Here is an 11181-nt window from a genome sequence, read left to right as displayed (position 1 = left end):
CATCCCTGCATCCATACCATATATCACAATTATATCCCGGTCTCCTGACCATATCCTCGCATCCCGAGATCCCTGTGTCACCATGTGTTCCTCCGAACCCGGGACCCCCGGCCAGGCAGCTCAGCACCACGGGCCCCCTCGCCCATCTGCCCCCCACCCCCAGCACACATTAGCGGCCTCCGCGGCTCCCGAGGCGCCGTTAATTGCACTGCTCGTTACAGGAACAGCTCTAATCACTCACAACGATTTTCACATCCCAGGGAGACTCAGCTGCCCGCCCTCCTCCCCGTTCCTCTCCCCGGGTCTCCATTAGGATCAAGCCCACCCGCATCTGGGGCTCCACTGTGGCCTCCAAAAACGGCGCTTCCCGGAGCACGGATGGGCGTCAGGAACACGGGGGCTGCGGTGTCCCAGTGTAGGAAAGGATATTGGAGATGGGACAGGTTGGGGACATCCGTAGCTGAGAATCCGGTGGGGAAGTGACCCCCCCCCCCCCCTCCAATGCTTTTTAAGGTATCCCCAGGGCAGTGGGGAAATATTGCTCGGGGACACTCCAGTAGTACTTCAGTGCTGAGATGCCTTTGCAGGCCCCCCGGGACCCTTAGAGTTAGAGAGGATGGAGACCCCCAAGTGCACTTTGGTGTGGTTGGGGCTGTGCAGGGCCCATGTCTAAGTGCCAGGATCCAGCTGTATTCCCCTAAACATCCACCCCATCAGGAGGGGAACCCCAAACACATGACTGATTCTCTTAGAGGGGACCTGGGGTCCCCTTAGGAGTTTCTGGGAGGGAGTGGGACCCTCTAAAGGGCAGACCCAACCCTGCCATGGTGTGAAGCGGTGGCACAGCCAGGGCAGGACGAGGCTGGGGACCACCAGAATCCGGCCCGGGACCCTCCAGCCCTGATGAACCCGGGTTATCAAGGCCAGACCCCGGTGCCGCTGGGGCGGCAGCTCCACCAGGGAGCAGAGCCGTTAATTACCTCATTGCCAGAGTCCATTACCGCTCCCCCCGGAGCAGTGAAATGGAGAAACTTCGGCAGCAGGGAGGGGGGCAGAGAATCGATCGCGGGGTGAACTTTAACTCTTCCCTGACCACCCTAAGGGGGGAAACTGAGGCATAGCCACACCCAGGAGGGAAATTGAGGCATTGCAACCCCAGGAAGGAATCCGAGGCACAGATGCAGGAAAGCTCACCATGTTTGGAGAGGGGGTGTCACTACTACACATGGTCTCTTTTGGGGCATTGGTCTGCGGCAATCTCCAGCATGGGGCTGGAAAAGCTCAAGGTTGTAATCTAGTTCCTTTCTCAAATTAGATAAGAGGGAAAAAGGCCATAAATCAGCATGGGCAGCAATTAAAGACCCCAAGGAAGCAGGTGGGGGGCTCTGCCAGCCAGGCTGAGCTCCAGCAGAGCTGGATTCTGCCCATGCCAGCTCACCATTTCCTGGGGCAGGACCCTTGGCAAAGATCCAGGGCCAGCCAGAGGGGTCTGACCCTGCTGCAGGGTTTTGGGATGCAGTACAGGCTGGGAGGTGTGGGACAATGGCAGTAGCTCCCATTTCCTCCTGTAGGCATGCCACATCCAGCCACTGGTCACAGCCAGGTGCTGTGCCAGCCCCAAACCCCTCAGCACCTTCCACAGACCCCCTGACTATTCCCACCTTGTGCTGTGCCTCAGTTTCCCTTGTGACCCCACTTTCCTCCTGCTTATCTTGGGTCACAGGGGGTAGCAAAGGAGCTGCCAGGGTTCTGCCTGTGCTACCTAATTATCCAGATGAAATCAATTCAGCTCCATTATGGTCAAATCCAGGTCTCAACCATTACCAAGGCGGCTGGAGAGCCTGAGGAAGGATGATGGAGTGGATGATACAGGGCATGTGATAACCCCCTGGTTCCGATGAGAGGACACAGGAAAGGGGGGATGTCACTCTTTTGGGGGGATGGGTGTTGGCTTTGTGCTGCACAGTTCCATCCTCCGCCTGGAGCTCTTGGAGGAGACTCAGGCTCCCCAGGCCAGGGTGTGGCATAAGAATCCCTAGAGCACTGCCCAAGGTGGTCCTCATGGCACAGCCAAAATCATCCCTTTCCTGGCTGGGGATGAAGACACCACCCCTGCAACTGGCCCTGGTCCCTGGGTACAAAACACAGCCTTCTGGGCCTGTGTGACACCTGCACCCCAGGTTCCTGGTCACACATCATCTCTGCGTCCCAGGCACACATTGTCCCCTCATTCTGGGATCCTTGGGACAGCACTTTCCCTCCAGCTCCTCTCCCCCAGACACGGCAGCTTCCCTGATGTGAAAAACCCCTCTTTCTCCCCAAAGTCCCCCCATCCCACCTGCCCAGCTGACACCCTGGAGCACGCAGGGGCCAGTGCAGGGGAGACACAGTTTATTATCGACTGGTTTCGCTGCAGAGTGGGTGAGCATTGGACATCCCAACTGCCCCAGGAGAGCTGAGCCCCCCCAGCTCCTGCACTGGCACAGACCCTGTGCTGGGATCTCCCAGCTCTGCCCCCCTGAGCCAACCCACATCAACCAAGAGCCTCCATCCTGGCACTGTGGGAATGCCAAGGAGCCAGACAGCAGGGCCACAAACCGGGGGCCACAGCCCTGGGAGTCCTCCAGCCCAGCCCTCCAGCCCCCACGGGAATGGGCAGGCGTTTTGCACTATAAATAAGGTTTCAGGCTTCTCCTGCCTTTGGGCATCAGTCCAAGGCTGTGTGGGGGAAAGGCATGGCCCCGGGGAGCAGGGTGGGCAGGGGAACAGCAGGGAGCAGAGGATGGGTGGGGGTCCCCACTCAGCCCAGGATGTCCAGGTAGACTGGGGGTGTCTTGACAAGGGCCTGGAGGCGGCTGTGGATCTCTTTGATGGGCTGGCGCTGCTGAGGCTCCCGGTGCCAGCAGCTCTGCATGATGGCATAAACCTCGGAGGGACATGTGCGGGGCCGCTCCAGCTCCCGCCCCTGAGTGATGCATTCGATGGCCTGCGGGAACAGGGATGGAGATGGGATCCACCACTCTGGGTACCCCTGGGGGGTTGTTACCATCTTCCTTCCCCTACTTGCTCACCTCGGTGTTGGAGAGCTGGTACCAGGGCTGCTTCCCATAGGTGAAGATCTCCCAGAGCACCACGCCGAAGCTCCAGATATCGCTCTCGGTGGTGAATTTACGATACAGGATGCTCTCGGGAGGCATCCAGCGGATTGGCAGCATGGTCCTGCCCCCCACCTACCCACATCAGGGCTGTCAGCAAGGCAGGGACCTTCCTGTTTCCTTTCCCCCATCCCTGGCCTCACTAATGAGGCCCCAGGTTAGATGTAAGGAAGACATTTTTTACTCTGAGGGTGGTGATGCCCTGGCACAGGTTGCCCAGAGAAGCTGTGGCTGCCCCATCCCTGGAGATATTCAAGGTCAGGATTTGGAGCAAGCAACCTGTTCTATTGGAAAGCATCCCTGCAGGTTGAGCTGAATGGTTTCCAAACATCCTTTCAAACTCAACTCATTCTGTGGTTAAATATGGATAGAGAAGGGGTGGGAGGCAGCAGCCAAGAGGGAAAATTGAGTGTGGCCTCCCAGCCCATCACAAAGCAGAGAGGAGAGAGGGAACATCTCACCCGGTAGTAGTCAGTGCTGTAGATGTCCCGGGACATGCCAAAATCCCCGATCTTCACCACTAGGTCATGGCCCACCAGGCAGTTGCGGGTGGCCAAATCCCGGTGGACAAAGTGGAGGGAGGCGAGGTAGACCATGCCCGAGGCGATCTGCGTGGCGATGTGCAGCATGTGGCCCAGGGCCAGTGGCCCCCGGGGCTGGCCCGGGCCCTGCTCCAGGATCTTGGCATCTGGGCCGTGGGACCTGCAGGGCAGAGAGGTGCTTGGAGTGCAGGATGTGTGTGGGAGAAGGTGGGCAGAGGCAGGGGAAGGGGAAAGGGGTAAATCTAGAGAAGGGTTTACACGTGGGGAAAGGTGCTCACATGGCTGCACAGATACCAGGCATGAGCAAGAACTTGTGTTCACACACACCAGAGAAGGGTGTGCATGTGTGTATGCATGCACACGGGGCAAGAATGTGCACACACACACACACATACACGTGTGCATCCTGCCCTGGCACGCAGACACACGAGGAAAAGGCATGGACATGTGCCCTTGTGTGCCAGGGAAGTGCACACATACATGTGCACAGAGAAAGAGCTGCATGCATGTGCAGGAAGGGTTACACGCTCACAGGGGAGAGGTGTACGTGGGTGTGCACACCTGTGCATGCACACAGGGGAGGGCACACCTGCAGGTACACACACATGGGTTGTCACCCCACAGAAGGCAGCGTGTCAGAGCAGAAGGCAGCGTGTCAGGGCGGGTGTGAAAGCAGCAGCATGTGTGAAGTGGGGCGTGCGAGCCCGGCCGGGGGCCAGTGCAACTCGGGCCGCCTGCAGCCCCTCGGTGCCTTTGATGCCGAGCGTGGCTGACAGCCCGGCCAGGGCGGCCGCGGCCGGGGGCTGGGGGAGCTCTGCTCGGCAGAACCATTAATGCCAACTCCCATAACAATAATCATAAAAGCCACGTCTCAGAGCTCCTTGCGCGGCCACTAAAGCGATGCCTCTGGCAGCCCCCCCCGTCTAGCAGCAATACCTGGGGGGGCAATCGAAAAGTCTCTGCTTATTCCAGCTGATGGCCAATCTCTCTCTATTTAAGCCTCTCAGACAGCTAATCTAATCAATATTGCAAGGAGGGCTGCATTAGCAGGGAGCAGGCTGGCTGTGTTGATGGAGCAGCAGATGGGGGGCTCCTGTGCCCCCCCATCCCACCTGAGGAAGCGGTTGAGGTCGCCATGTTTCATGTACTCAAAGACCATGATGAGGGGCTCGCCCTCCGTGCAGACACCGTAGAACTTGACGATGTGCTCGTGCTGCAGCACTGTCAACAACTCGGCTTCACGTTGGAAATCCAAGCGGGCGCTTTCCGTCACCTCCTTCAGCGCCTGCCAGGACACGGTATCAGTGACACCCCCACACACCCCCTTATCCCACATGGTATCCCCTCCTCACCTTCACAGCCACCAGCATCTTCTCCTGCTCTGGGAGGAGGTTGTAGCACTCGGCCAAGAAAACCTTTCCGAAGGCGCCCTCGCCCAGCTCCCACTTCAGCACAATGTCCCGCCGCTGCACATGGTGCACACCTGGGGGACCCCCACCCATCAGTGCTCCCCGGCTCGGGTATGAGCATGGGAGGGATGCTCGGGGACCACAGTTCCCAGTCCAACCCTTACAGGCGTTGCAGAAATACTGGGGGTTCTCGATGAAGTTGCTCTTCAGCCCCTCCAGTTTGCTCTCAGCCGAGGAAAGGGGGCTGCTGCCCAGGTTCATGAAATGCAGGGACATGGCCAGGTCATCCTCTTGGGCCAGCACCGCTGAGCCTTGTGGGGACAAGGACAAGGCCATCAGGGTGTCCCCCAGCCCCCCCCTGCCTGTGCAGCCCGTGCCAGGCTCTGCCGAGCAACCCCCTGCTTGTCCGGCCCCTGGGGGCCAGGCAGCCCGATCAAAACCATTTAGAGGCTGAATCCATTCCAGGAGTGAATTAGCAGCTGCTGCCCATGCTCCCGGGGGAGCCAGCACCCCTCCACGGGTGTCCTCCCACCCACAGTCCCTCTTCCCACACCTGTGACCCAACCCAGGTACCCACAGCCCCGGCTGCCCCAGGGAGGTAGGCACCAGGCTGTCCCCGTGTCACAGCCCGAATATTGAGTCACCAGGCTGGGGGAACTCACGGTTAATGCCAAACTTGGACCGGCGCCCACACTTGTTGAGGAGGATGAGCATGACAGAGAGGGAGAGGCAGGCAAACACAGCCAGCGCCACAGCCACTGAGACCTGGTGGCAGCAAGGACAGGGCTCATGTCGAGGTCCCACCAGGTCCCTTTTCTCAGCCCGTGGTATGGGAACAAACCCATGAGATGGTTAGAAGCCCCAGGAGATGCCACAGAGAAAACTGAGGTACTGAGACTGTCCTTCATTACCACCATATACCCCCATCCCACTTGGTGCTGGTTTGGCTCTCCTGCAGGGATTTGTCCCACCCTCTTGCAGGTGTCCTTGTCCTCCCATCCCAAACTGTAGAGCATCTCCTCACCCCAAACGTGTGCTCATCTGTTGTCTCCACAGGCCCCTCCAGCGAGCTATTCCTGGTGCCTGGGGCAGGGAGAAGGTGTAGAGTGAGTGTGGGGTCCCCATCCCCTGAAATGGCCCCGGCAAGGACCTGGACAGCCCAGGATCAACCTTGGGGGGTGGGTAGAATGCCCAGTTTAAGGAGGCTAGGGCATCAATCCTGTCCACTCACCCAGTGGGGACAGAGACACTAGAGCAGCCCAAAGGGAGAGAAAGCAGAAACACTTGTTATTCCTCAGGTGGGAGCACCCCATCCTTCCCCCTCGCATCTCTGGGGAAACTGAGGCACTCCAGGGCTGGTACAGACAGCAGGAAGAGCCCAGTACAGCCCATTCTGCACACCAGGTGTGACACAGCTCCTCTGTAAGACAGGAGAGACCCCAGACAGTCCCCATCTGGCACCTACCGGGGATGGGCTCCTCAGGGCTGAAGCTGAAGGGATTGTCCATGAACCGGCCCTGGACGCTGCGGGAGGCCGAGCCCAAGGGATTTCGGACCAGGAGGGTGTAGTTGCCATTGTTGACGTGGGTGGGACGGTTGAGCTGGAGGCAGCCATGGAGGATGGTGGAGTTGTGCTCGTACTCCATGATGAGGGTGTGGATGTAGAGCCCCTCAACCAGGTCCGTGCCGTTGAAGAGCCAGTGGATGCTGGGGACAGGGTTGCCATCCACGGAGAAGGGGATGCACCAGGAATGCTGGGGGATGGCTTGGTCTAGCAGCAGGATCACGGGGGGAACTGGGAGAGACAGAGCTGGGTGGGTTCCTGAGCCAGACTCCCTACCCTGCCCCCACCCCAGCCCCTTCTGGACTGCTCACAGGTGATGTTCAGCATCACACTGTCCTCTGCCAGCCCCGCCATGTTCTCTGCCCGGCATGTCAAGTCCTTGTGGTTGAGGTTGGAGGAGATATTCTTGATCTCCAGGACGATCTCCCAGGCTGAGATCTGCAGGGAGTACCGGGCCAGGATGAGCAGATGCCCGCCCCCCCAAGCCTGGCCAGTTCCTGCATCCCCCCATGCCCACCCCACCAGTGAGAGGATGCTGGGGTGGGGGGGGGGGGGGATGGTCCGTGCTGCTGGGAGGGTTCCTGGCTGGAAGGCTGAGCTTGCCTTGGTGACAACGAGCAGCTCAGGTCCCACCTTGGGGAGCACCCAGTCTGCAGTGGCCGGTGGGTTGGCACTGATGTGGCAGGTGAGGTTGACACTGTCCCCTTGGCGCAGCACCACCTTGGGGGACTCAATGCGCACGGTCGGGGGGTCTGCAGGGGCAGGAAGGGTGAGCCACATGTATCCCTGTGTCCCACACTATCCCCAGCCGAATGGCTCAGGACAGGGGACAAACCTAGGAGCCAAACCTGTCAGGGTCCCCAGCCACGTACCACAGGTGTGGAGAACCTGGGTGCCCAGGGGCACCAGCACGTTACCCTCCCAGCAGCTCAGAGACTGGTTCCCCAGTTCAGCCCGGCTGCTGTTCTGCCACAGCTGCAGCCAGCGGATGTCACAGGAACAGTTGAAGGGATTTCCCACCAAGATGCTGAGATGGAGAAGGGAAGAGAACACAGGATCAAAAGGGCTCCAGGCCCCACGCATTTGTATATGTCCCAGCACCTGGGTGCCCCCAGCTCCCAGCCTTGTATCACACATGCCTCATGAGCCACCCCCGCCCCTGACCCCACACCCATGGATGTGAGGGCCACCATCTCACTGTATCCTCAGCTCTGTCCCTGCCTCTGTGTCACTCGAGGGGGACATCCCCAGTGGGAAATACTCTGCACCCACCTCCCCCAATCCCTCATCACTCACAGCTCTTGCAGTGGCAGATGTTGGAAGGTTTTCCAGGAAAGGCTTTGCAGTGCATTGGAGGAGAGATTCCTGTTGGGACAAATCCCATCAGCCACCCCTTCCCACTCAAATTCCCATTCAACATCGCCCTGCTCTGCAGAGGGTCTGGCTGTGGCACGGGGCAGCACCGCAGCCACCGCTGTCACACCGTGACCAAGCAAAACCAGCTCTGCCAGGCACGCCACCACCCTTCAGGCACCTCCCTGCAAAGGGGGAGCCCCATGCACCCCAGGACAGGCTCCGTCTCCCCCCTGCCCTCCGCTGTCGGGGGCAGCACGGGGCTCCCGGGGGTCTGGCAGCTGCCTGCACTCCCTCCCAGATCGATGGTTTCCCACTCAGCAGCAGAGCCCCGCGTGGCCCCCCGGCCAGGCTGATGTGCCCGTGGGCAGCGGGACACCATCGATCCTGCCCGGGTGTGGGACCGGCCACCCTGCACCGGGGCCAGCGCCCGCGGGGATGGGGGAGCTGGTCCCCAAACGGGGGGAGGGTGTTGAGGGAGGAAAGTGGGGAAGGGGAGACTCACACGTGGCTCAGCCTGGGGGTATCCAGGAAGGTATCGGCAGAGATGTGCTGCAGCCCCGACATGGAGATGGTGCTGAAAGGAGGGAAGGGCTGAGCACCTGCACTGTGCATCCTGAATCTCCGTTCTGGGAGCATCCCCCGTGACCCCTTGCAGCGGGATTAAGTTCTGGGGATACCCCCTCCACCAACCCTTCCCTCCCCCCGTTTCCCTGTGCAGGGACCCCTCTCGGGGTGCTCACAGATTCCTGAGATCCCTTAGCATCCTGGTGTCAGCTCGGGTCAAGGTCGTCAGCACCTGCTGGTTCTCAATGACGCTGGAAGGCAAAGGAGGAGGGTCAGGGAGCAGCCCGGGACCCCTCATGCCTGGGGCTTTTGGCAAAGCGTGGGGCAAGGGGAGTGAGAGGGGCACAGCTCTCCCACTCCCCAGGCTGTGCCCTCAGTACAGCCCACAGTCAGGGGTGGGGACAAGGATGGAGCTGAGCTGACCCACTGTGCCTTAGTTTCCCCTGGGATGAGCTGGGAAGATGGGGGGATGGCAGCAGGTGATCCCGATGGTGCTGAGCCCCTGGTCAGCGCAAACTGTCTGGGGTCAGGGCTGAGCCGCTGCTTGGAGTCCGTGGTCTCACCCACAGAATGAGTTTGCTGTGTCTCAGTCCCATTCACCCTTTGGGTCCCCACCTTTCCTCGCAGCCCATGGTGACAGGAGCACCACTGTCACTGTCCCCCCACCCTTTTCTCCAGGCAGGAAATTAAAAAAAGTCCCTTTGGGAGCAGGTGCAGGGTTTTTCCCCTGCCCCACCCCACAGGCTGGTCCTATGAATCCCAAATCACAGGGGTGGGTAATTGGGTTTCAGATCCACACCAAGGGGGTTTTGGTCCCACTGACCCCAGGTGGGGATGGGACAAGAGCAGCTGGGGCAGTGGGATGGCTGGGGGTCTCTCGGGGACCACTGTCCCCACCACCACTCACCCCACCCCACCCCACCAGCCAACGAACAAAGAGCTGGCAGTGCCTGTGTGTGGTGCAGCATCCCCTGGCACATGGGGAAACTGAGGCACGGAGACACCACAGCCAGTCCCCAGCAATGCGGCACAGGAAGGGCTGTGGTGGGGGGAAACTCCAGGAACTGGGGCACTTCGGTATGCTGCAGCATCCAGACCCTCTGTCCCCCCCAGTGCCCTGCTCATCTTTGCTCGCTTCAGCCCTTGTCTCCCCACCACACATCCTGGAGCAGGTGAAGCAGTGGGAACACAGTAGATGCCCCAAACCAGCAAATTTGGGGTGTGTCCCCCCAGCATGCCACCCCACAGGCCCCAGGGCACAATGACAGCCCCAACAGGATGGGGACAAGTGGCTCCCCACACCCCTGTCCTTCACAGCACGGTATGGGTGCTCCCTGCCCAGGGTGCCCACTGCACCCTCAGTGTGTTGCCGTGGTTAGCATCGCCGCAGGAGGGGGTGAAGAGCTACCCCCAGCCCCTCGCTTGCTCCCTGGGGGGATGCTGCAGCCCCTCACCCCATCTTCGCAGCCCCCAATGTCTCCCACCAAGCAGGCACTCTCCCCACAGCGGTCCCAGCCCAACCAATGACCCCTGCTCCCATCGCTGTTCCAGCCCAGCCCCGCCATCCTGCCCCCGAGCTAATCACCTCCATCCCCATCACCCACTGCCCAACCCCTCAGCTCTGCTGCCCCAAGCCACATCTTCTCATCCCCCAGCCACGATCAGCACCAGCCGCATCATTCCCAGCCCCTCTGCCTGTTCCCCAAAATCCGTCACTCCCAACCCCATCATCTCCATCTCCGAACTCTGTCACCGCCAACTCCATCGCTGCCCCAGCCCCATCACTGCATTCTTCAACCCCGCCACCCCCAGCTCCTCTGCCTGGTCCCTGAGCTGTCACCCCCGGCTCCACGCCCGCCCCCCCCCCCACCCCAGCCCCGTCAGCCCCATCCCCAAGCTCCGTCACTCCCATCTCCATCGTGCTGTCCCGTCGCTCCCAGCCCCTCTGCCCGCTGTCTGAGCTCCATCATCCCGACCCCCGGCCACATTGCCCCCGGCCCCACTCACACGTCGGTGAAGCTGCCGGTTCCCAGCAGCGGGGCCAGGCTGCCCACGGTGTCGGGCTCCCGGCAGAGCAGGACCCCGGCCCGGGGGCAGCGGCAGGGCCGGGGGCAGAGACCGGCAGCGCCCGGGGCTTGCAAGGACAGGGGCAGGAGCAGCGCGGCCAGGCAGAGCCAGGCGGGCAGCGGCGGCATCGCGGGGCCGGTCCCGGGGCCAGTGCCAGTCCTGGACCCGGTGCCGGTGCCGCTGCTGCCAGTGCCGCCCTCCCTCGCACTTGCCCGGCAGCCCGAGCACGGGACCGTGCGGGGCTTAAAAGCAACGCAGGGACCGGCCTCCCGGGAGGGGCCGGCGGCTCCCCCCGCCCCGGCACCGCCCCCGCCCCGGCCCGAGACACCCCCAGCCGTGATTCACCGGCATCGGGATGGCTCCGACCCGGGAGAGGGGGATTCCGCGCACGGCCACCGACCGCGGAGCCCGTCTGTCCGCTGCCTGTGCCCTGCCGCCACCCTACCTGCACGCTGGCACCCTACACCCGCACCCCCAGCCCCTCCAAGTGTATCCATCCCATCACTGGAACCCCCAAAAATTCC

The 11181-nt window shown here is 61.3% G+C and overlaps 1 protein-coding gene across 1 annotated transcript; it reads right to left on the bottom strand.

Moving 5' to 3' along the window:
• Nucleotides 1-2800: 2800 nt before the first annotated feature.
• On the bottom strand, nt 2801-10785 carry NTRK1 (neurotrophic receptor tyrosine kinase 1). Its single transcript, XM_062511338.1, has 17 exons — nt 10598-10785; nt 8767-8841; nt 8529-8600; nt 7967-8035; nt 7543-7697; nt 7270-7422; nt 6982-7101; nt 6572-6901; nt 6338-6355; nt 6131-6189; nt 5769-5871; nt 5271-5417; nt 5050-5180; nt 4810-4982; nt 3617-3857; nt 3072-3230; nt 2801-2986 (listed from the first exon to the last, which is right to left on the bottom strand). Exons 1-17 carry the CDS (start codon nt 10783-10785, stop codon nt 2801-2803), a joined length of 2379 nt encoding a protein of 792 aa, XP_062367322.1.
• Between the last annotated feature and the right edge of the window lie 396 nt (nt 10786-11181).

The sequence above is a fragment of the Cinclus cinclus genome, chromosome 31 (assembly GCF_963662255.1).
Source record: "Cinclus cinclus chromosome 31, bCinCin1.1, whole genome shotgun sequence".
In the NCBI taxonomy this organism is placed as follows: Eukaryota; Metazoa; Chordata; class Aves; order Passeriformes; family Cinclidae; genus Cinclus; species Cinclus cinclus.
This window is presented reverse-complemented; position numbering and strand designations above follow the sequence as displayed.

What these genes read in the sequence shown, in the direction of transcription:
- NTRK1 (XM_062511338.1), bottom strand. Translation starts at nt 10,785, where the DNA reads ATGCCGCCGCTGCCCGCCTGGCTCTGCCTGGCCGCGCTGCTCCTGCCC. An exon ending in CCAGGTTCTCCACACCTGTG is followed by an intron (nt 7,423 to 7,542) that starts GTACGTGGCTGG and finishes CTGCCCCTGCAG; the next exon opens with ACCCCCCGACCGTGCGCATT. An exon ending in CAGATGAGCACACGTTTGGG is followed by an intron (nt 5,872 to 6,130) that starts GTGAGGAGATGC and finishes TGCTGCCACCAG; the next exon opens with GTCTCAGTGGCTGTGGCGCT.